General features: G+C 34.9%; 2 protein-coding genes across 3 annotated transcripts in view; one reads left to right on the top strand and one right to left on the bottom strand.

Moving 5' to 3' along the window:
* Positions 1-560: 560 nt before the first annotated feature.
* LOC122500818 (out at first protein) lies at positions 561-4005 on the top strand. The gene is made up of 4 exons (XM_043609930.1): positions 561-850; positions 1397-1510; positions 1614-1932; positions 2006-4005. Exons 1-4 carry the CDS (start codon positions 755-757, stop codon positions 2305-2307), a joined length of 831 nt encoding a protein of 276 aa, XP_043465865.1. The 5' UTR covers positions 561-754; the 3' UTR covers positions 2308-4005.
* Positions 3859-26378, bottom strand: part of LOC122500817 (putative transcription factor SOX-15) — a 45749-nt gene continuing 23229 nt past the window's right edge. The window contains exons 3-9 of one of the 2 annotated variants that reach the window (XM_043609928.1): positions 25576-25759; positions 23879-24149; positions 7405-7627; positions 6894-7090; positions 6614-6819; positions 6232-6520; positions 3859-6114 (exon numbers count right to left, since the gene is read on the bottom strand). In XM_043609928.1, coding sequence (XP_043465863.1) covers positions 5561-6114; positions 6232-6520; positions 6614-6819; positions 6894-7090; positions 7405-7627; positions 23879-24149; positions 25576-25759 — 1924 coding nt within the window. In that variant the 3' untranslated portion in view covers positions 3859-5560. The remainder of the gene's footprint in view (positions 6115-6231; positions 6521-6613; positions 6820-6893; positions 7091-7404; positions 7628-23878; positions 24150-25575; positions 25760-26378) is intronic. The other variant, XM_043609929.1, reaches the window with a different exon arrangement.

Below are 26378 nucleotides of genomic sequence, written 5' to 3'. Positions count from 1 at the left end.
GCAATTGGAAGCAGATTGCTGAGATAGTTTAAAAATTAGTTAAAATAGCTGACATTTTCTTCTGCATCGAAATAAAATATTCTTGTTTTGAGAGGAAGATTCTTTTGAAAAGATCTTGAACTAGGAAGACTAGGACAAGGAGACTATTTCCTCTCATTTTAAGAGGAATACTCTCAAGTAGAGGATAATCCTCTTAAAATAAGAGGGCATTTTTTAGCCATATTCAAGAGGAAAATATGCATAAAAATAATCTTCTTAAAACAAGAATATTTTTTTTATGCAGGGAAGTATATCAGCCTGTCGGAAATTAGGATATCAATAGGATGTTTCAGGCTTCCAGGGACATCCTTGGATATTCTAGGAATGTTTCTCAAGGTATCCTAATTTCTAGAAGCGTTTCAATAAAGTCCATATATAATATGAGGATGTCCTGAAATATATACGAAGACAAGTTTAAAATCTCTCTCAAAGCGCGCCTTATTGACCTGAGAAGGGTGCTCAAACCGGTTTATTTTGCTCTCGTGTGCCCTTTTCATTGAGCACCCTCGAGCACTGTCCATAACGGGAAACGGTGCTCAATCTCAACTCTAGCTAGAAGACAAAATGACAATCTAGGTTAGGTTGCAAAAATGTCAAATAACTCAATCTTATAAAAAATAGCTCAGTTTTTTTACTTTTTGCGTTAAATGAACGCATTAAATTGAATCAGTGATTGAAAATGTGTTTTCTACTCAGATGGAAGTAAAACAAGACGATGGGACTGTTCAAAGCATTGTTTTCGACTATTTTGGTCTTTCATTATCTTCTCAACATTTGTACAACTCACTTATTAATAAATGTTAAGAATCAGGTAAGTTGGTTTTTAGTTTCTATTTTGTATTAAAAACAAGAAGTAAATTACAATTTTGGTTCAAATTTTTAGTTTTCATTTGTTTTTGAAAATTTAGGACTATTTTGGTATAGTCTAACCTAAAATCTTAGTGGTAGTACAAATAAAAAGTATTTGTTTTTCAAAATTAGAATCACAGCACTAATGAAAGAACTAACAACAGTAAAAGAACAAATTCTGTATTTTTTATGATATTTAACAAATTACTATTTTTATAATTCTGTAGAGTTTGTGTTTAGTATGCAGACTTCTTACAAATCTTTATTAGATTGAAAATGCAATCTACTTTCATTACACTTTTAAATGTTATTATCAAACATAAATATTAAAACAGTTATATTACAATAAATTACAAAATTACAAAAAGGTGGTTCAGATATGCTTCTTTTACTGTTAGCTTCACTTAATTTAAATCAAGTATTTCTAAAAATAAACTTTCTAAGTCTTTAGTTTAGTATTATCATTTTATTGTTTAAAGTATTATCATTTGGAGATGTTTGTTTTTAGGGTGGCGACATTTTATTGGAAACTATTTCGTCCAATGTGACTGATGATACAATAACTTTAGAATTTCAACGATCAGATGGAACTTTAGTCACTCAATTAATAGATTTCCGAAATGTGAGTTGATTTATCCTTATTCTTTAGTATGGTAATCTTTAAAACAATCTGTTAATAGTTAAGTTTTTGGATTAATTAATTAATAATTTGTTGAATTAAACAGGAAGTGCAGGTGATAAAGGCATTGGTCCTAGGCGAAGAAGAAAGAGGACAAAATCAATTTCAAGTTATGTGTTTTGTAAATCATTTCTACAAATCAGACTTTATTTCCTCTGATGCAATATCAAAACTGCGACAGAAAAATCCCGGAACAATTCGTGTTGCCGAGGAAGACAAGGGCCACTCTAATTATACAATGAATTTATTTCTCGACGTCCTGCAATCAAAAGTAATTTCAAAACACGTCGGTATTCTTTGCGCTGATGCTCAAGACTCAACCTACACTCGCAACGAAGATCTCAAGCAATGGATTCAAAGACCTGGTTAGTATAAGCGAAAACGATCTCATCGACACTATAAACAAACAAGATTTAAAAAATAATTTCGCTTTAACAGGAACTTCTGAAGTGGCCCTAACATCCGCAGTGCGGAGTTTCACTTCAACCCGTTCGGACTCGAACGACGTCAAATCTTATCTAATATCGAAATGTGCAGACACTTCGAATCTGTGGGCACCTTGCACCTGTTCCTTGGAACTCTGCATTGGTTGGTACCCCTGCGGACTCAAGTTTTGCAAAGGCAAAGGCGAAGGTAAAAAAGCGAGTAGCATGTACCGTTGTGGTATAAAAACCTGCAAAAAATGTTTCATTTTTTCCTACTACTCGAAACTGAAACAAAATTGCCTCTGGGACGAATGACACTTACGTGCTTCCTGAATCCTCAAATTTATACATTTTTATAACGATTACTTCGAATTTTTGCATTTAATTAATGAGAAAAGAAATTTTCAAAAAGATGCCTTTGCTGTCGGAAAATCAGAGCTTTTGGAAATTTTAATATAGGGATTAATTCTTGCTCTCTATTGTCGCCATCAAAACAAAAAAATCATTTCATCACCAATTCTTGATATTGATACTTTTTATACTCCATACTCTTCAGCGTTGCATTTAATGTTGCTCTTTAACGTCCAACATTCCTAACATTGCATTTCTTGAATATCATTCCAATACTCTCTCAATAAACTTTTGTTTACTTTCTTTGGAAAAATTTCCAATTCTAAGAAAATATTTTAAAATTACTCCTGAATATTGCAAGAAGAATAGGTGTTTTCTTATCTAAATGTATTTTTTCTATATCTTAAATGTTTGTGCCATTTTCTATACCCTTTTTTGCTCTCTTCAAAATATGATCAATTTTTATTGAAATTAATTGACAATCTCTAGAATCGAAAGAAAGGGAAATTTTTAATCAGTTTTTTGATAAGAAAAGACTGCCGTTATTTCTGTCCTGAGGAAAGAGCGAAATCATTCCCATAATTTTTTTTTCTCGACAAAGCTCTAATTCCAGGTTTTTTTGTTATAGAATAGAATTAACCAAAAAAAAAAGAAAAATGCAAACGAGTCAATACGTGTTAACTAGTTAAGAGTTTAGAAATAGAAATCAGATGTGATTTTTTTTAAATATATACTTGAAATACAAAAAACCAGTTAATTTCAGAGCGATTTTCATACAATTTTTGTTTTTCTCAAATTCAGAAATTTTATCCTGAAAAAATACTCAATTATCGCTCTGCGTGTTGTAAAGAAAAGAAATGTCGATTATTGAAGTTAAAACTGAAGCGAAATTTAATATTAAATGTAAGGAGAAACTGTACATAAAAAAATGTATATAAACCCTAAAGAATCGAATTTTGTAACTGGTATTTGTAGTTTGTTAACCAGAGAGATTCGTTTTATTAATGAAGTATACTTACGAATTTGTATTTAAAAAATTTAAATACTTCTTTTTCCCTGATTATTAACAGACATAATTATTTAAATGTTTATTGTATATATTTACATTAATATTAAATCTAGTCATTATTTCTCAACAAGATCATTTAAAAAGTGACTTCGAAAATTTTGTCGAATATCTAAAATTAATTTCTATTCAATTAATTTTTAAAACGAATTTCGTTTTTATTTAAAAAAATGTTTATAATTACTATTCTAAATAAACAATAGTTTATATATTAAATAAACATTTTTTTAAATACTCTAAACGAAATTAATATTTATTTAATTATAAAAATTATGTAAGAATTAAATTATTGAAAATTATTTTAAAACGTGAATATATTGTGATTTTCAAAAAAACTAAAACTATTTGTCAATTTTTTTCCAGTTGAGAAGTTTTGACTGTTTATTCTCTTAAAATAAGAGAGGAATTCACTATTTGTTGAAAAGAAAGGAAATGACTAAACGAAGAACTTATTAGAAATGAGAGTCAATCCCTCATCTTTATTGTCACTCCAAGTTCGTACTCTGTAGCGATAAAATATGATTTACGCTTTACATACAATGTAACTTATATACACATATTTTTTATAAGTATTTAATAAAAATAACTTACGTGAACGAATTCGTTTTCTCTATCGTGAACGCACCCAGTCTTAGAAAATAGATTCCCAATATCAGTCGCATTTTTGCTAAATTTTATTTCAACAATTTTTTTTTTTTTTTTTTGCTTTCAAAACAATTTTGTTATTATACACCCTTCCATAGTAATAGAAAAAACATTGACATGATCAATATCTCTAATTTTTTATTCGTTTTATATAAATAATATCGATAATCGAAATATAAATATATTTTTTATTTATTTTGATTTCGATTTAAAATGTGAAATATGAAAATACGAAATCGAATGTCGATTATAAGAATACCGTGAATTTTTCGCAATTTTTGATATTTGATAAAAACATATCATATCAGAATTTTAAAAATAAATTTTAACTAATAATTCATGTAGTTGATTATTATTTTGTAATGAATTGTTATTATATATTTTTTATCACTTTTTAGATTATAAATATTAAGTACAATAGTAGAAAAAAACAATGTTGGGCTTATAGAGGTTCGCTGCTCGAAATCGAAGAGCAGGTCGTGCAGGTCAGTCCATCGATCGAGATCATTTGAATTATCAACTACATGCCTGCTGGATGGACCTAAACACATAATTCTAAAGTGTAGAAGTAATTGCAAAAAAAATTAAGGCTCTTTGCCGCTCTTAACATACTATCTGTTCTATTTGTACACTAGATAAACGTCGATCAATGTATTTTGTAACATACTTTACAAATTTTCAAAACATAAAATTTTGTACGGAAAATTATTTAAAATTTTATAAGTACAAACTAACATCGACTGTTGGTAGAGAATATTTAACGACAGTGGAAAAGATTTCTACCTTACCGACTTTATTATTAAGTTTTAGAGGTGGCGAAGAATTTTAATAGCCAGTAATATTATAATTTATATTTGTAGTCTAATGGTTTATTAAGCCACAAATATATACATTTAGTTCTGTTTTATAAACGAAATGCATTTTTTTAGGAGTCGGATTTCTGACCTGCTTCAAATATAAGAATCATCAGTGGTGCTTTCAACGAAAGGTGGTTCCTTTAGAAAACTAAATCGTAACAAAATTTCGAATACTTCAACCCCGTTTTTCTCAAAATTGAGACGTGATACAATTTCACTCACAGATTCGTAATCTACGTCAAAAATCCTATAAAAATTACTATAGTTTATTCTTGTAGCAAAAAGAAACCTTAATTTTGTCGACCAGTGATATTAGGATCATCAGTAATGGTTTCAAAAGAAAGGTGGTTGCTTTAGAAAACTAAATCGTAACAAAATTTCGAATACTTTTTCCTTCATTTATTTGGAAGCAGATTGCTGAGGCAAAAATTAGTTGAAATATATGTCCTTTTTTAACTCATGCTTTGCGTTCGATTAATTTTCTACCAGCAGTCGGTAAAATAAAAAACTGATTTGTCAAAACTCGATAAATTCTTTCAATAAAATAACTAAAACTGAATGAAAATTCAGAAACGATTCAATTTATAACAGAGTCCATAAAAATAGAAATATCGTTTTACGGAGAAGTATTAAGGGAAACAGAAAATAACTAACTACTGTAACAAGTTTTTCGAACATCCGCAAGAATTACACTGAAATCATCGTCCGATTTTGGGGGATGTTCCATGTTTTGAACCTGTTGTGGTGGCGGTTGTTGTTGTTGTTGTTGCTGCTGCTGTTGCTGATGGTGATGATGAGTTTGCGGATGTTCTTGATACTTGGTGACATCAACGCCCTGATGATACGTTTGCTCCATGTGAGTTATGCCTGAAACACTCGAGCATTGACTGTCTTTATTCGGTTCATCGATAATGCACTGGGAACTCGATAAGTCGAGATGTGACTGCTGAGGCGAATAGTAACGCAAATCGCTCGCGTAGTTGTGATTACTGTCGAGGAGATTCTGTGTAGTGAGACTCGAGTGACCGACTGTCGATGGTTGTGTGTATTTGAAGTATTTGTCCAACTGAAGATTTTGCTCCTCGCCATCGTCATGCAGATTCGTCTCCATATGGGACATCGGGACTTGTTGTTGCTGCTGGGTGGAACCACTCTCCTGATAATCCTGATGATGCTGGAGTTGATATCTGTGCGAAACGCCTGCTGTTGGTAAAGAGAAATTGATTAACAACCGACGAAGAGGAAAATGTTTCTTTATCTACGATCGGTAAAGGCACTGTTATCGATCGTAGGTAAAGAAGAACTAACAAAAGTCTTTACCAGAGCAGCCCTCACTGACTCGCAAACCCAGGTTCGGTTGCCTGTTGCACTGAATATTATATCCACTATCGACTCCAGATTGCATCGAGTAATTTGATTTTGATGGCGGAGCGTTACTGTAGTGAATAGACTGATCGTGAGGAGAAGCGACCGGAGGATAAAAAGTCCCCGTGACCGATCCAACGTTTTCAAATCCGGATCTCAATTTGTTGCAGGAGACCATCATCCCATTTGCAATTCCCACGGCTGCTATGCTTGAACTTTGCCTCTCGAAATTTAAATAACTCACCTGCGAATATTTGGGGAATTAATAAACTTGCTCTAGAAATAATTTCGAAATGTTCGTTCTCAATGGGAAATTAAATTTAAATTGCTTTCGAACCTTCTTGTAAGTTAAGGTGTCCGTATAGCCCCCAGCACTTGGACAGGAAGATATGCTCACTCCACTGTGTGACGGATGCATTTGGCTCTCATTCATAAAGGAATAGCGCTTCGTCTGCTCGGAAATCTCACTGTGTTGCTTCGATGTGCCTTCCATCATGTCCCGATCCTGATCCTGATTTTGGGACGATGAAATGTGTCCATCCGCTGATATGATTAAAAAGTAAATGAAAACCTTGTTCATGTTTCTATTTAGATTTTAGAATGTATTTAATAATTACCATCAGGCTCGGGACTAGCAACAGGAGTGATGTCCGGTGTGTGAATGATGGGCGTGTAGGGACTTCCGTAAATGGAATTATTCTCCGATTTGAATTCAGATAGACTCTGCTGCTGTTGGGGATGATAGAGGGAAGAAATCGGCGAATGTCCACCCCAGGCCATCTGGGACATTCCCTGATAGCTCTCCATTTTCGACCTTTGGCAAAAAATGACAACATGTGAACTATCGATAAAACAATATACATTATTATGCGCAGTCGGTAAAGAAGAATCGAATGACAAAATTTTATTATGATATAGTGAAATGTCCGGAAAGGAATTTAATAAATGTGAATAGTTTGAATAAATTTGTTGTCGATAAGGAAAGGAAAAGGGGGGAATCGAAGAAATTGAATAGACAATGGAGTTTGGAGGACTCTAAAAATACTAGTTGCGATTTACTTTTGGCAGTTGTTTATAGCTTCATGAATAATTCATAGTGCGAGGAGGAGATTCTGCGGACTAACTTACATGGAATGATGGATGGCGGCGGTGTTGGGGTTGCTCCTACTGCCAGGGGCGTTTGTCGCCGACGGAGGTGAGGAGGGGGCCCCGGGGGCCCTTTTTGCGTGTTTCCTCCGACGCGGCCGGTACTTGTAGTTCGGGTGCTCCTGCATGTGAATCACCCTCAGCCTCTCGGCCTCCTCCACATAGGGCCTTCTGTCTTGTGGCGTCAGTCCTCGCCATTTCTTTCCTGAGGGCAAAAAACAGATGGGAACGATACTAACAAATTATCTTAAATCCTCTTTTCCAAATGTAATTTAGCTTTTCACTTTTGCTTCTAAATTCAATGCATTAATTGTCAAAAAATTTATTCCTACTTTTGCTTGAATAGTTTATCTTTTATAGGGAAAAATCCGTTTCTTACCGTAAAGCTGGATCCAAGAATGAGTGCAGAACAAAGAGAAAAACGGTTTTATAAGCAGACAAAATTACTTGGTGGTTGATTTAAAGTAAAATTTCATTCATAGTAAAAACTAAGACCAAAATGAATTATTTTAATCCTTTTTGGTGTTAATTTAATCCTAGAGAGCAGATTAGACTGTTGCAGATTATTTTGTAGTACTTCTAGAATTTTGTTATTTTTATTAAAAACTTTTTGGCTATTTTGAAATAAACATTTTTTTGTTTGCATTTGACCGAATTAATTTTTGAAATTGTCAAAAATTTGAAAATTTAATGAGACGAAAACATATGGCTAGATATTTGTGTGTATGTGTTTCATGAATGTTTGGGTGCAATTACGTTGTTGTTGAGATAAAATACGAGTTTACGCTCTACTTTTAATGCAGTCGTATCTCACCGATCGCTTAAGAAAATTAGTAAATGGCAATTAAGGGTAAAGGGTATGATTAACTTAAACATAAATAACTGCCTGGAGCAGATGCTTTTTGCGTCTCAGTTCGCATAATTAATCTTGATTTATGTGAGAAATATCATTTTTTAGAAACTTGATGCATGAATCAGTTTATAGACTTTAATCTCAAGTTAATGTTAATCAAAACCTCCGAATCACATTGTGAATTTTTATTTTACTTATTAGGAAACAAATTATTTTTTAAAAGTTGATCAAATTTTGACTAAAGAAAAGATGATTTTATTTTCTTTTTCTACCCTTTCCACTATGTCAAAAGTGACTTGCAATCAAAAGGAGAAGAAGGAAAGAAAATATTCTTAAAGTCAACAATGGAAATTATACACCAAGTTAATTTGGTTGTTTGATTTTGCTTAAAAATGCTCGATCGAAATGGCCCACAATTATGATGTGTTGAAAATGGTGAGATATCATCTCCCAGAGGGAAAAGGGTTCGAAATTAATGAAGTTGTCTGGAAATAAGGGGTGGGGGAGAGCATCAAAAGAGAAGGGAACGAAGACCATAAAGAAGGAATGAACACGCGTAGAGGGGGCAAAATTAAGCAAGGAACACGGATCCATTAGAATACTTAACGAGGACATCGCATATACACATGTGTACATTGTGGGACGTTCGTTCCTAAAATGCGCGGGTGTGATGATGAATCACTGCGGGAGATTGCTCGCTCAGAAATATTAAATTTAAATCCACTCATTGTTGGCCGAAAAATTTTTCGTGTCACTTTCCTGACTTGTTAAAAGTCAACAATCTTTTAATGTCAACTCATTTTTCATGTTAAAAATAAAAATTTGCATCTTCCCAAATGGGGATATTCTGATTGTAAAAACTTATAAAAACTTATAAAAAAATAGTGGAAACAATTCAGAAGATGAAGAAATCAGGTCTAATTTATAGTCGTGAATATGAACTGACAGGTGCATCCAATAATTTTCCCTTTATGCGCGAGCACACCCGGAGGATAAAATGATGATTTACAGAAAGCAAGTTAGGACCAAACAAAGCCGGTCATTGTTGCGGGAATTATTATTATTCTTGCCTCTAAGGCAATGCTTCCTTAAGTTTCTTTCAATGACGTTGAGCTTAGTTGGCAATAATTCTGCGTTGCGAGCGGAACAATCGATTTCTGCTAATTAATTATTACAGTCGATGGTTAACAATTAAAGCAACACTGACGCCCTTAAATTCATATCTGCCTTTTCATTACATTAAATCAGATGTCTCTCTCACAGCTATCTGCACTTTCATCCAAAAAGAACCACACAAAGTCAAGACAAAGTCAAGACAAAGTTGATTAAGTCTCAATCATTAATTTCCGAAGAAAAACTCTTGTTTTTTGGTCTTATCTTTGTAAGCGAGAGAATAAGATTTCGATTTGAGGATACGCTATGAGAAAAGACGGTGAAAGTACATAAGAGAGACATGAAAATGTGGGAGTAGAGAGAGGGTGGATATTCAACTCTCTTTCTTTATCATTTCCTTTTTTTACGAAAGCCCTACAGGTTAGCATCTCCTTCGTATGTAGTTGAAATACAAAATGAAATATGAAATAATGGTGCGCACTCGCGGCTGGCTGAAGGCACGGGCGCACCCATATCTACGCCCCCATACAGCTTGCATCTATCTACCTAGATGTGTATAAGTGTTCCTCTATATATATATTATATTATATACGTACACAATTCTGCTCGGGATGAAAAATTCAACAAAAATTTCCATTTACATTTCGGGCCTCGTGTCAGTACATTTTCTGGGTCATGTAAACGGTAAAAGGAAATGTATATAATTTTACATTCAACTTAGAGTCATACATGAAATATCTAAATAAATCTCCAAGTAATGCATTTTGGAAATTAGCGTCACATAAAAAACTGGGTTCATTTTTGTTGCAGACAAAGCTCGAACTAGTGAAAGTATCTAAACTATTTCACAGTTTTGGCTAGTTTTTTGGAAGAAGATGAAAACAGTGTTAGTCTCCGAAAATTCTTACAACAAATGTCAATTATTCATCTGTGGGTTTTAAGAACATTTTAGGATGTGTGCACTTGAAGGATCAATATTGATGAAACTTTTGTAAAAGTTGGCACAATTTTTTGTGATATTCCTCTATTAGATGATTTATACAAATAAAAAAAATGCTTATAAATACGTATAATTATAAACGGAGAAGTTGTCCGGAGAGATTATTTTCTACACTTGTTGAACTTCAGTAGGTCGCGATAAAAATGGGAATATTCGTATTAAATGCAAGTGCATGAAATATATCCGCAGAACTCGTGCAATAAAGGAGTCCCCATTAAAATTCCCCATAGCAGAAGATAGCAGGACTTTAGCATATGCTGATCTCGAAATTCTCGAAATAGGGCAAAAGCTCAGGTCTGAGTTAACGAGATGAAATAAGAATAAGAGAATCTGGAGTAGAGGTCGAGATCATTGATTTTCGCAGAGAGAGAGAGAGAGAGAGTCCACTCGTCGTCTTTGGACGAAGATTAACCGCAAGGTTGGAGGGGTAGGGAGCAAAAGGAAGATAATGAAAAAAGAAGGAGAAGTCGGAACGAAAGAAGAGAAAAGGACTATCGACGATCTATCTGCACATCTTCGAATTACAAGTGACATTTCCCTGAAAGCGTGAAAGCGTTCAAGTCTTTTTATTCCTCTCCCCTTTCTCAGGAGTTCCACTTCTCCTCTTCTCTCTTTCTCTCTCTTTCACTTTTCCGCTTTCTATCACTCTTCTATCTCTTTATCTTGTTGGTAAACCTAATTAACGATTCCGTGGAGACAGACACGTGGGCTCGGGGTATTTCACGATTACTGTTGTCGATGACTTTTATAAGGAATCATGTACAGACCTCAGGAGAAATTTGCAAAATTCTTTTACTTTCTCGCGTAATTTTCGTTTCTTGTATCAGGAGCTGTTTAACTGTCTAATATATTTGCAACTTGACTTGAAAATCGTAAATTGGGAATGTTTTTTTCCTCAGTCATCAAACAACTTTGAGGTATTAGTTACTTTACCTCAAAGTTTTATGATGAGGCTAAGGAGACATCAGAAAAACAAAATTAAATGATATCTTTTATCTATAAAAGGTTTAGATTTTTTTTGTTTCGTCCGAATCTAATAAATTGGATCATGTGAATAAAATTCATTGAAGGAGAATCTGTCTTGAAATTGGAGATGGATGCACAACACTGCAGTTGAATGACCTTCTGATACCTCCTGAGTCCAGGTATCGAAGAGTTTCTTCCCCTCCTCGTAATGCCTAAATTGAGGGACCAAATCCCATAAATCTTCCAATTTACTTGAAACTAAATTATAATTATCAAGAGCTAAATGATTCGATAACTTTATACTTAAATTCAAATTGGCTGACTTCAGAATTATTTTATTATTTCTTCCATTATTTCAAAAAAGTCTTATTTTTGAATTCAACATCGAAATACCAAGACTGAATTTGCGGCAAGAAATAGTTTTACAACAAATTTTTTTTCATAAGAAAGATTTATGCGAACGTCGATCTTAGTCACACCATAGATATAGGATTGAATTGATCGAGAGAGAGAAAGAGGAAAAAAAGATTACATTATTGCGTAATTTTTATATGAGTTTTCTGCTAAATCAAGTCTATGGGATATCGGAGTAAAATATCCTTTCTCTCGTGTTTATAACGCAACCGTTTAAGTTAGCGCCGATATATACGCTCCTTGCACACCGCGCGCTCACGTCCGATGATCGTGGCATCTTTGTTGAAGCCGCGAAGAAAGGAGTGCGTTCGATCAGCAGAGTTATTTGTTTATCTCAAGAGAGTCTATTGCGAAAGTCATGAGAGAGGCGAAACAGAGATACCTGCCAGGCTAACTTTTAAAAGAATTGAAGAAAGATTCTGCGACGCTAAAAGGCCGCGCACGTTCCCTTTGAGGAATTTCAAAATTTCTCGCTCAATTCTCAAAATGTCACGTTCTATTTCCACGTGCGTTTCACTGCTTCAAATTCAAACATAAAATACTCTTTTTCCATCATAAATATCACTAATCTTTTGCTACTGGGTCTTTTGTTCCAAAATAAGCTTTTAGTGGCACAAATCTAAAGAAAGTATCCAAATAGTAGCAAATCGAAAAGAAAGTAGTTGCAAATAGTAAACAATTGGTGTAAACACTTGATGTGATATTTACAGATGCCGGTTGTAAATAAGAATAATTAAAATTATTTAAAATGATTTTAATATCCAGGTGTCGAAGCTTAACGTTTGAAAAAAGTGGTCTTTGATGATTTACGCAAGGCACATGCTCCCTATCAACAAAAAGAAAGTCCTCAAGGAGTTAATTATGCGTTTACGTCGCTTATTCGCAAAGCGGAACATGGATTGATTAAAAGCGACCAACCTCACCAGGGGAAGTGTCGTAAATCTTGGAAATTTATAATTTACACAGACTAATGCCTCCCTTTATTGTTAGGGCCCCACTAAAACCATCAAGAAAATTTCAAGAGAAATACCCTCCACAAATTATTGCCTGCTTGACTCAATTCTTAATTCCCTTTAAAATATAATTATAATAAAACATTTTTAATTTTATTCTTTATCCACTTTTGAAAGTAACTGACGAATAATATCGAGATTATTAAGAAAGAACAATTGAAAACTTAATTATATGCTTGTGACAAAGTAAAGGCGCGAGGGCTACAAATTAATGACGTGACGAAAAAAGAAAAATGCAGGAATTTAATAAAGTCAGATTGAAAATGGCTCGCCATTCGTCATAAATATTGAAAAAAACCGATTGCATTGATTAAGAATTTATGACAGTCTTGATTTGGAATTGTGCATTATACCTCGTGCATACTAAGATTATTTTTTGAGATAGAAAAATTGATGATAATGTCTTCCGAATAGAATATTGCATCCGATTAAAAACATGGCAAGTCATTATTAAACCCATAATTTTCCATTTCACCAAGGTGGTTTTAAAAATAATTTCATTACAATAATCGTACACGGAATTTTACATTAGAAGCTATCAATAATAACAATAATCTTATTTCAATATAATCATTTTTCTCTTTTCAGAATTTAGAAAAAGAAAAGAAGAAACTATAAAGACTGTATTTTAACACTAATTTCTTCATTTGTGATTCTTTTCCAATAAAAATTAAACCACAAAAATTAGGTATTCACCAACATGAAACAAATTAATCCATTTAACTAAATTAATCTTTTTTGGTAATAATTTAAGCTGCAACGCTTTTTAATACTTCTTAGTTTACTGTTTGTGTAATATGACCTCAGATGATTAGAAATAGATCGCAGGATCGATTTCTAATCCAGTTTATCGAGACAATTTGGAACCGTCTAAAACTAAAGTTGCTCGGAAAGATTAATGTCCTACTTTTTGATTTTTGAAATAAAAATTGATATCCCTCGCAGGATGGTCACAAAGATTTGCATCAATTTTTTATCTTCGTTAAAGATCTCGAGTGTTGACCGATTCTATCAGAAGGGTATTGTTTCGTTTGACTGATACAAATCTGCTTCACTTCCGTACTCGCGAACTGATAAATGGGTTAAATAACTGAAAATTCAAAGATGGTTCTTAAATTTCTATATGGAAATTAAAATAACTTTGAAGTTACGATTTCGGTATTTTTTTTGTCATCAAGGAAAATCTATTTCTCAAAAGAAGAAATCGAAATTATTGGAAACAATGTTTGGAGAGGAAACAAAACCTGTGAAGAAGGGGATTTTGCGAAAGTGCATTTTTCGCTGGAATATAATTGAATTAAGCGAGTGACGTGTTATTTAAATTTTTCTGCGGGAATAAAGATTTTTTATCAATTGTAGTTTCTTTCGATTTACGATCGAGTGAACACGTAATATAGGCAATATGGGCGTGATAGGAGTATGAGAGGAGTGTGTGTGCGCAGTATAATAGGAAGACGTCCTCCTACGATTCCTTGCAGCAAGGAAGAAACGAGTACAAAGCCTCTCTTCTTATACGCGCCGATCGTTCACGAGTTAAAGTCTCTTCCCTGCCTTCTATTCTATTTCCCCAAGGAACACACAGCTGAAAATTAAATTACAACCCATTATCGTGCACTTTTTTCATCTCTAATATAACAATTTCAAGTTCGATTCCGTTGAAATCGCGGCCTTTTTTGAGGTCACGAACCTGAGTCTCATATTTTACATGCAACTCCCCTTTATCGCGAAACTATTATGTGATTTCCATTTCAAAAATGCTGTTTGCAAATAAAATTGTACTATTCCTTATCCAGTTATCTAGTGAAACATTTAGTAATGTGAGATTTAAAGTGAATCGTTTTGTACCATTAGTATAAGCTCGATGTGAAAATCCGAGCTAAAACTATTACATTGCCCTCGAGCATATCGCCTTGTTTTGTATTACAAGAGCAAGAGCATGCGGTACCGATAATAATTACACTTGGAAATTTGCAATACATTTTTAAATACACAAATATTTAGAAACATCTCTGAAGTTAAGAAATTTGTAAATGGAAATGCTGCTCATCCTTTGGTATCCTAAAAGAGGTTGAACATCTGCTAAAACTTTGTGAATGACTTGTAACTGCACTTATGATTGAAAAAGAAGGTCATGGGAATAAGTTGGAAAAGTTTCAGAGAGCTGATAAAACTGCTAGGAAGTTAATTGTAACTATTGTTAGGAATGAGCCATTAGATCTCTAGTTGTACAAGTGCTAAAGTAATGCGAACGGAATTAACGGATTCTGCCAGGGGAGTCCTTTCGATTTTAGCACACAAAAATATATCATTTTTAAAGATCGTGGGAAACTGGAAGATTTGAAGAAAAACTTTGAAGATAGGAACAAGACTTACATTTGAAATGTAATGTAATAATTAGAAGTAATAACGAGAAAAAGTTTAGAGAAAGCAACAACTCACCAGCTACTTCCAAAATTTCTGAAAGCATGAGTACCTTCAGAGGGACCTACAGCATCTGTATTACTTACAAGATTTGTGTTACAAATACAAATCTTGTGTTAAGTTGCATTAAGTCCTGCAGGTATTGTAATACCTGCAGGACTGCAGGATTAATGCAACTTAACACTAATATTTTCAGATCTTCATTTATAATATTGTAAAACTTTGACGTAACATCAGTTTCAGAAAGGCTCGTACAACATTATGTATAATAAAGTCTCTGCTTTTTAAGGACTTGGTGTAGCAATTGCAGAATTATTCTCAAACTTGATGTAGCACCAATTCCAGAACAATTTACTGTCCACGATTCAAATCCAATTGCGAGACTACTTCAAGAATTGGATGCAGCATCAATTCTAGGATTACTTCAAAAAGATGATGCATCAATAACAAGACTACTTTCACCACTGTTTGCAGGACGTTAGGTACCATCTGTTCGGGAACTATTCTAAAGAACAGAACTACTTCCAGGATCTAGACACTCAGTACTCCTAACTCTTCTATTAATCTAAATTCCAGAAAACACCATTAAATATTTATATTTACAAATTATGTTTTGGAGAACAGATAGAAATAATCCTCAAAGACTGGAATTTTGGGTTAATATGTACTATAAAAAATTAGCAATTACAGTTGAAAATTTGTAATTACTTATTTATTGACCGATTGGGGGTAAAAGAAACAAGTAATATTGCATAGAGGTATCGAAGACAACAGGGATCTTGATGTCTTTGTTCGTGAGTATTGTGAGAGTAACTGTCAAACGTGATGGGTGAGTCGAGAGTTAGTATTTCTCCATCGATCCTCGCATTGGTCACGTAAGAGCAATGTGTCGTCATAACGGTGATACGATCACTCTGATTTCGATACACGTTCTCGAGTTCGAAAAGACTCTATTCGTCGGAAGGCAATTATTGAGACTATAATATCTTTCTGGTAATAATTAACTCATCGCTACAGAACCCGTAATTATTAAGTACACTTGAAAATCGAAATTTGTCAAAATGCCCCTTGAGTTTAAATCCTTGGCCTGAAAGAAACTGGACCAATGAACTAGATTTAGAGAGTGCGAGACAAGGGGGATTATTAGGAAGAGTGAAAGGATAATAAAGAAGAGGAAGAAGAAGAAGAAGAAGAGGAGGAGGAGGAGGACCAGTGAATGAGGCCCACATACATCGTGGTGCGGTGGGACCACAAGAGTGTGCACCCCGCCCAACCCGGGTCGCCCACTGTCACCATTAATAATACGTCTCCCGTCTGGTGATGTATCTCATCTCTTGCCTCGTGTCGTGTCTTGTCGGTGTTTAGCCTTCGGTGTTGGTACCCCTGGATCTGGGAGGGGTCGCGTGCAGTTTCGCCAGACGGACTCGCAGACGCAACGCTGCACTTCATGCAATTCATGCAATTGCAAAAACTCGCCGCTAATCGAAAGGGAATGGACGAGGAAGGAATTAATGGAGGAACGTTAATTGCTTGGAAGTGGAATTTTCTGCCTGATCTATTCATTTCTATGCTAATATTTTACAACCAGTACTCTCCCTCTTTGTCGTTATTGGATGTTTTATTTTTCGACACAGATAGGTGAAACGCTTTTTAAATCTCGTTATGGATTATTACAAGTCTTGTAAGTGGGTACTCTATAATAATTTTTTCTCTCTGGAATTAATTTGATTCGGAGGCTTTAAATACCAACTGGCGAGCCAACTGGTTTTAAAGAGACACTTTGTTCCTGAGTGTGAGACAAATTTTGGAGCATGCATTTTTTTCCTCCAATCACCTTATTGTACAGGTATTGAAATATTTTGTTCCTTTTTGTAGCATTCACAAGACAAGCAACGACAAATGTGGCAGTAGCCTACAAATAATTTGGCGCCATGTTGTACCGCACACGACAACACTAAGAAAGATATAGAGGAATATCTGTCAACTCGTATCGTTATTTAGTGTCTCTGATTACCTAGTAGGTTACCGGAGGGTTTCTCAGAACGAGAAGAAAGAGATTAAAAATCCGGACTCCGAGATTTATATCATTCAACTGGAAGCAAAAATAGTCTAATTATTTCCATTTAATAAAAAAAAGCAGCGAACTAATTTTGGGTGACGAAAACCTAATTATGAACCAGATTGTTTAGGACTAATTGAAACTTAATTAACGATTAGTACGAAATTTTTTGTTTCATCAAAGAATAGTAGCCAGACAAAAGCGCTTTATTAAATAATTTCCCCCTCCCTTCGAGTTCGGTCATTTAGACCTACAGGACGGAAGTTTGGTACTTTTTACATCCTACACAAGCAGCGAAACTTGCAGCAATATTAACAACATTCGTGGAACATAGTTTACAGAAAATGTCGCTTCTATCCATAGAAAATATTTTTAATCAAAAAGTTAACTAGAAATAAATATATATGCAATGGAAGTCAGTTACTAAGAGAAGAAACAGATAGAATGCAGTATATCAAATAACTCACCAGAGAGAAAATAATTAGAAAAATAAAAACATTATGATTAAAGTTGTTAATAAATTATGTAAAATAAGTAATAACTTGTAAAAAGGAATGATCGCTGACTCATTTTAATTAGTTATAATCGACATTTAACGCAATAAATGCATATCACTGTACATTCAAGTTGAGAGATGCATTACAATAAAATGAATAATGAAATAATAATAAATATCGAAACTGATTGAATACACAAACACACGTAATAACTTGATAAATTTCCCACGTGGTTCTTTCGCAAACGCGAAATATTGACGAAAAAAAAAATAAAAAAGTTCTGACAAATGATGAAAAAAGAGGAGAGGGGAGAGTGGCATGTAAAACCACTACGAAACCTTTCACGTGTGGCAAGTGCAGTCTTCCGGTGAATTATTATCCAATAGTCGATTGGTGTACTTGTCAGAATAGAGGAAAATTTATTGTACGTCACTTGAACGCGTCAAATACGCACGAGAAATTGATAGTCACGCTTGGCTACACGCTGCGAAAAGGGTGCATATTTTCTCGATGAACACGTATAAATTAGGAGAGCATATATATTATGCACCACTTTCCTTTCTAATTCCCTGCCAATTAGTGGCGCAAAATACTATTAGGAACTACTGAGGAACATTGTCAACATCTAGTTCTGCTTTATGATCCTATCTTCGTCATTTACATAAATCCTAACCATGTTAATTACTAACTTGAAACTATTTTAAAACTATTTTTAGGTATCGTATGGTTTTTGTAACATTCTGACCATACTTTTCATCCCATCAAAAACCAAAAAAAGCTATTTTTTTATAAAAGAAAGAAGAAAATGATATATAATAAATGTATTTTGCGTTAAATATAAACATTCTTGCAACAAAACAATGTTGGGGTACTTTTGTACCCCAGTTGTATTAAAGGAATATTCCTTTCCGCACATTTAGGATTGAAAAGTATCGAAACATTAGATCAAATCTTACTATCAAATTAAAAAAATGATGTGATAAAGTAGAAAAGAGATTTGACAAAAGAGCCAAGGGATACGAATTTCAGGGCTTGAACGAGGTCCATAAATCCCGTAAAGGTCCGTAAATTTGCTTCAAGTTCGTAAAAGTCCGTTTTTTTGAAAAAGGTCCATAAAGTCCGTTGATTGAGAAAAGACGAAAAGTTCGGGGGTTATTGGGGTCGTTGATTACGAATCTGAAGTCAGATTTTCAGAAATCAAAATGGCGTTTCAAGTGAATCCGTTAAATTTTTAAAAATTTGTTCGCCATATTGGATCCGCCATTATGAATTTTTGAAAACTAATAGCAGATTCGTAATCAGCGACTCCAAAAGCTCCCGAGTAACAAGTTTCAAGTAAATGTGATGAGTTTTTATATTTTTCTCAAGCATCTCAAAAGGTGGTCGATATATCGACCACTGGACATGAATTTTTAATTTTTGGGCCGTAAAGTCCGTATTTTGAAATACTTTGACTGGTTCGAGCTCTGGACAAGACCAGAGTTCCTGAGGTTGAGAAAGACGTTGGACGCAAGCAACCCTTGAAGAAACGTATGACTAATTCCATTAGCATGATCGGGTGGTAAATCCTTGATGTCGTAATCGCAAAGTTGAGGCGCAGAGGTGGGTCTGAGTAGCGTGCATCGCGTGAAGGTGAGGTGAGGTAAAGCAAAGGGTGCGGCCAGACTGAGCTCGACTCCACCTCATTACCCGGCATTCTATGCAGAAAAGACTGCGCTTATGGCTTATTATTGCTTAGCTCAGCTCACCTCGCTCTGAGCGTCCTTACAAGTATTACTTTAGTGCACAACATACACCAATATAAAACAATATAAACGTTAAACGTACCAGATCCACACCCTCTCTTATTTTCCATGTACGCGCAATTATCGAGATCTTGTCTTCGCCTGCATTGCTGCGATACCTTTTTATCAGTTATATTGTTGCAGAAAATCACTTTTTTCATTTTCCCGCGCAAGGTCCAAGAAAAAGATTCCTGTGTACCTATTATAAGCAAACGTCGACTCTTGAACAATGTGAGCAGATGTTCTTTGGGATCGTTTATTGACTCCAATTATTGATACTTGGTAATTGGGCTATTAAACGCAATTTCATTGTCGAGCTAAGTGAAAAACAGGTGTTCCAGCTTACAAACATACAAATGCATTCATTATTGTGCTGACAAGTTGGATACGTATTCATTCCATCCACAACGAAAATAGTGTTAAAATCACTATTCGATTGGTTTCATTTTTAGAATTCTGAATTTTCCTATCTTTTTTGTTACCACGAATTCTAATACAAAACCTTCAATTTTTTCTACTTCTGACAAGAAAACTATGGGTCATTATTTAAAGAATCATATTCCTTAAATATTTCAAAATTCATTAACAATTCTTAATTTATTTTCCCCATTCATTAAAATATCGGAAATGTTCATAAAGCAGAAAAATAATTCTCAAAGAAGAGGAGAGAGAAAATATAAAGTAAAGTACTTTGAAAAATCGAGGAATGCGATCTCGTTCCCTTTTCTGTTCCTGTTTTTTTTTCTTTCTGTTTTGAGATGCAGCACGATAGTCTCTAATTTTACGGACCGCGCAAAGTAACCGGGCCGTCGCCTCGGTCGAAGTAGAGTGGACCGGAAATGGGGTGAAGCGAGATCTTGTGTCGCGATTTCCGGCACGCCCCGAGAGCCACAACCGCTCCTCGAACAAGAGACTCAATAGTAATTAGCTGCGGCTAAAAATTAAAATCAAAACGAGCACTCTCCGAGACTCTCAGTGTGACGACAATAATGCATCGGAGGTGGAGAGATAATAATTTTTGGTTTCGTTAAGATTCAAAAAGAGAAAGTTATTATATTCTCTCTTGACAATGCGATTGTGACTATAGACGCTAAAGTGCCGGTCCCAATTCGACACAAGAAACAAGGTCAGTTTTTGAAATAAATATATCATCGATTCTCCGTAAGAATAAGATAGTGTCTTATAATTAGCTTTATGTTATTTAAACATAAATTATCATTTATCAAAATTTGAAAAGCAATTGCCAACTCGAGATTAAATTTCTTTTGCAGCATTTTATTTTATTTGTTTAAACAATTAAAAATACTATTCCTTTGTTTTTGGACGTCTCAAAAAGTTCTGAGCTATTTTCGATAAAATTTTAACCCTGAGTTTTCCAATGTTAATGGGTATTCCTTTAAAGACGAGTTAACGGTTGCGGTACAGGAATGATTAATAAAGATGCACGGACACGCATGTCACCGGATACAAGGCCCACACAAACGATCGACTCGATGTTCCTCTCTAGAGCTTCCACTTGAATACGCGAATCGCAAAAATCAAGAGAACAAAATATTCGCCACCGCCACTTGATTTTTGACGTCCGCAACGCTTTAATCCATCAAGAATTAAAATAATCCATCGACGGATTAATTTTTTCAAAATGATCTATAAATGATTCGGTTTTGACTTGGACATTTTTTTCAAGGAAAAAATTGATTCCAAAGTGAATTTATTTAATCTTTTTTGGTGTTAATTTAAGCTGCAACTTTATTTTTGTTTTCCGGAGAATGCCAAACGTAAAAAAAAGTTAAAATAATTGAACCGCCAGCGACCAAAAGGGCTTACGCGTCACTTTCATTGGCCCGCGCTCAGTGAGTCACCGGCGGTTCAACTTTTAAGTCGCAATATTAAATGGCATTTGACTTAAATACTAAAATTATTGTTTCAAATAAATTTATTGAACTTAAATAAAATTCATTTGATTCATAAGTAAATATGTATTTGATAATAGACAAGTAATCGGTTATTTGAATCAAATAAATTTTTTTTCCTAACGTATCATTCTCTGCAATGTTCTAGTATTAAATTACATCTTTAGAATACAATAAAGAAATGAATAGACGCATTCGAAATACATATGTTGGATGTTTGCAAAAAATAAAATAAAATAGAGAAAATTATGAGGATGAGATAGCGCGAAGAAAATAAGAGGGAAAAAATGATGATAGAGTGGGAGGTGGGGTGGAGGGCGTTTTACTTGATGCGCATAGTAATCGGGTCCCGTCATGCCAATAACGGCGGCAACGCACGATCTATAATATCCCATCGATAAGTCGCGCTTTTCCCAATAAGGCACGAAAGGAGGGTCTCAGATCCATAAAATTCGAAAAAACAATTCTTACAATTATTCTCGTATTTTTAACTCACCACTCATTCAAAATTATATCAAATCGTAATTTAAAAGACCAAAAACAGTTTCTTTAAATTTTGCAATAAATAATTGAACCGCCGGCGACTAAAAGGGCTTACGCGTAACTTTCGTTGGCCCCGCGTTCAACGAGCCTCCTCTATTCGAGGGGCCAACGAAAACCTCGCGATGGCGGTTTAATTTTTCCCATAAAAATAGTAAAAATAACCAATTAAATACCAAAAATTGATTATAACTATTAGTAAAGTTAATTATACGAAATTAAAATTTTTATTAGCACCGAAAAAATATGCCAAGTTGCAGCTCCTAATGTAACGAAAACCTAATAAAAAAAAACACACTTACGGTCTTGAGGACTAATTATAATCCAGTTTTTTTCATTAACAATAATTTTTCTGGGAAATAACAACTGAATACAATGATAATTTTTTTAATAACATTCAAGTTTGTATTATATAGCGCTGCGCTGGGGTGATGTACGAAACGGAAAACATGATTAGAATCGAGTTTCAACGTGGGAAAAGAAAGTGCATCAGAAAACTGTATGTGTGCATTAATTAAGACGCGAAATTATGAAATATTTATACATGATTTTATTGATATCAAAGTGTAACTAGACGCGGATATTGTACCTCATACCAGAAGAGGTTCATAATTTACGCGGTGGTATAATGACGGTAATTCAGAGACTTGATTACCGGTAATTGCCAAATTACAAACTACGGTACATTTAACGGGACCGAGCCACATTTCTCAAATAATTATCCTTAGACTTGTTTTCGTGTTAAACAATCAAATAATAGTCACCAGGCATTCTATCAGGTAGGCAAAATTTGGACGTCTTTTTAAAATTGCAGCGCGAAAAATATTGAGCGGCAAATTTGATATTCATTTCAGCTTTGAGAATTTAATTTCCTTTTGTGCGGAAAAATATATTTTGTGACTTATTTTGACAGAATTTTCTTATGAATTCGAAAAATTTAATTTTTCCTAAAAATCCCTGACTTACCTAACCTATGGCAACGCTGTTGTGGTCAGTAATCGTTGCGGTCGACGATTGTCGATAATAATTCAAGGTACACTCGACCGGTAGCGCCGATAACGATAACGATAACGAGGTGTTGACAAGGACCTACACTCGACGCTCGATAACAAAAGATCGAGGAGAACGGGCACTACCTTTGTATTTTCCTAAACGGCCTCGGGAAAAATTAAAACAAAACTAAAATTTTTAATTTCGCGTAGGCAGAATCGCCGAAAACGCGTTTCCTCATTAAATTAATTTCCGGACTTGAGGAAAATAAAAAGAAAATTACGTTCAATTAACATTTTTAGGTTGTGAAACTACTTCTCACTTCCTGGCATAGGCGTTAGGCAAAAAAGAAAAAAGTGGTGTCGCGCGAAAGTCGGAGCATCGTAGGAAAAATTTCTTCTCTTACTATAAATGGACGACAATTCACGCGGGAGCGTTTTAATTATTAAACGTGTAACACATCCGTTATTTTTATGCCAACTTTCTTATTTCCCCCTGAATCTAGATTTTAATCATCGGCACTTACAAAAGTGTTGATGAAAATTAAAACCAGTTTTTTAGTCCAATTACGCGGTTGATGTATGGAATCGAAGGAGATTTCAGGAAAAAGCTCACTTCTTGATTGGACGATAATTCCACGGGGAAATGTCAATTAAATGGTACGTTTTTAGGAATTTTAAACACAAGTGAGATAATTTGCCTAGATTCGGCAAGTGAGACTGAGTCCACTTGCTACCAGGACAAACTATATGCTTTCTGTTACTTCCAAACCAATCATTATTAATGTTACCGAAAAGATCGTGAAAACACGTTTCCGACAGTGTTTCAGAGAAAAGTTTCAGCAACTATCTACTATAAATCGATGAAATTTATTGCAGTTTAGATTGACTTACCGAGCATTTTGCTGAGATCGGCATTGTGAAGATCGGGATTCTCGTCAGCCAATTTCTTGCGCTCGACCTTTGCCCAGACCATGAAGGCGTTCATCGGTCGTCGAATGCGCTGCTCCTTCAGACTTCTTTGAGCGGAATTGCCAGGATGGCACATTTTAACGCCAGCTGGCATTGCCGAAATGCCCTGCTGGTAATCCAGCGACGTCCCGGACGCCAGCCAAGACATGTCGTCTAATCTCTGCTGTCCTGGCCCGCTCAGCATGCCTGGAATCTGATCCACCAAAAATTCAGTAAAAAGATTTGATACATTTTCTATAAACTTTGTCTTTCTTGTTTGGCTATCTAATGATTATTGTTTCCTTTTGGTGTGTTTCCATAATCACTACTTACAAAAAACGGATTCAATTTACTGAACTAACTTCTGATTAATGACACTGATTTTTTATTAGAAAAGAACAAGACAGTGAACACTAAAGAACTGTTCCATAACTGTTACGGATATTGAACGAATCTGTAACAGTGATGGAACAGTTTTTTGGTGTTCACTGGGAATGAACAAAAAACGCAACACAATCTTATGGACTAATTACAAATCAGTTATGTTTACATGACTTATTACATTTACATGACTGAAGTAGATCTAAAAATGTATTTATTTCTTACTATTCCAAAGGCGAATAGTAAAAGAAGCAAGTAATAAATCTTCGTTGCCTTGAACTATATCAAGGATATTGAACATCAATAGAAAGCTGTTCCCTAATTAAAAATAAAAGCCCTTTGATAAATGGTATCATGTCAGAGCTAATTATCTATTTAAGCAGTCCTAGTTATGCCGTGAATTGCGACATTTGCCAACAGTTGCGATTAGTCGTTATCATGTCCAATGAAAGTCGACACCTGACAGCCTTATCAAATGTCGCAATCTAGGCCTGTACTCGATTAAGCAATGGATGTTCTATCGATCCTCGTTTTCAATAATGAATCCTGTATAGAGAAGCACCATGTTACAGACGAGATGTCCTTAACCAAGTTTCTATTTTTCTTTGTTGCTATACAAGAATCGTTGGCAAAACCCTGGCTAAAGACACCAACGTCTTAAACCTGATAAAATCATGGCTAAAGACACCATTTTTTTAGCACTGAAGAAAACATGGCTAAAGTTGTTATAGTCTCTTCAAAAATATGATTTCTTTTCCAAGGCAAAACCCTGGCTAAAGACAACATTTTATCAACAGAGACAAAACCATAGCTAAAGTAGTAATTCTATTAGGATTTCTTTTCCAAGAAAAAATCCTAACAATTTTAAAATAAAAAATACTAAATTTTAAATTCATTTAATATTTGACTACCAACAGACAAAAGTGTCCAATTTCGGGTACAATCCTCAGCGAAGAAATGAATCCAACCCGAAGCATAATGATTACGCAATTAGTTTGTGTGGAGCGACTTTTCAGCATTATCATGCTTGATAGAAACTTAGAAACTTGTTTAGAATCAGAGAAAGAGAGAGGAAAGGAGAGTGGGAGGTGGCGGTGGATGAAGAGCTGAGGGAATCGGAGAAGAGATGAGCGTGGAAGTAAACGTGCAGAGGTTGATCATCCTCTCAACTCGAATTATCTGGGACCTCTTTTATCGTGCGATTGACGCCGGCATATTCCTCGTCGTACTTGTTTTGCAATTCAAGTTATTGCGCTTACCGGTATAATCTGAGTGTCGATCGGCATTGAGCCCTCGCTACCATCGATGTTAGAATCGATGTCAAACGCTCGAGAAGTTGGCGTCGCATAGAGAGAGGAGTGCAGTGCCAAAAGTCCTGGTGTACTTCCGTAACTACTGACCGGTGGCGGTGTCACTTCCCCCCGTTCATAATTATCCAGCATCCTGAAAAAGATTTCAATTTAAAACACTCGTCAGTATTAAAAACGAATTAATGTTTCCAGAAATATGATTGTTGGGTAATTTTGCATAAAAGAGAGCGGATTGTAAAGTCTGGGGAAAACGGAAGAGGAATTAAAAACAATGGAGGCGATTGTAACGGTGTTTGTTAATTCCTAATTGACTAATGATCCCGTGAACTTTGAGGTACTTTGAGGAACATTGAGGAAGAAGCGATCGGAAGAAGTTGTTTTGAGAATGAACGGTAATAGGAGAAGCGTGAAGAGTCCAGAAATGGTCTGTGCCACGAGGCCGATTGATCTGTCAACCCCGTTAGGGAAAAAGAGTTGATCGACATGAATGAACCATTCAAGGCCACCTAATGGAATTCCCACGATTGTCCTTAAGGCATAATGCGACGACCGTAGTGGGTATAATAGTACGAACAGCTGTCTGGCTGTGAGCACATCCACTCGGACACATACTATATAGGTGCACACGCGGTACGTGAATAACGCCTGTAAACAAACGAATGGCACCCGACATGTGTGGGTGCTTGATACGACGCGAGACACGTACGTGTGGAGACGCGAGTGTTCCATATAATGGCCATTGTTTCATTCTT

The sequence above is a fragment of the Leptopilina heterotoma genome, unplaced genomic scaffold, assembly GCF_015476425.1.
Source record: "Leptopilina heterotoma isolate Lh14 unplaced genomic scaffold, ASM1547642v1 Lhet_191, whole genome shotgun sequence".
In the NCBI taxonomy this organism is placed as follows: domain Eukaryota; kingdom Metazoa; phylum Arthropoda; class Insecta; order Hymenoptera; family Figitidae; genus Leptopilina; species Leptopilina heterotoma.
The sequence above is the reverse complement of the archived record's forward strand: the minus strand, read 5'-3'. Positions and strand labels throughout refer to the sequence as shown.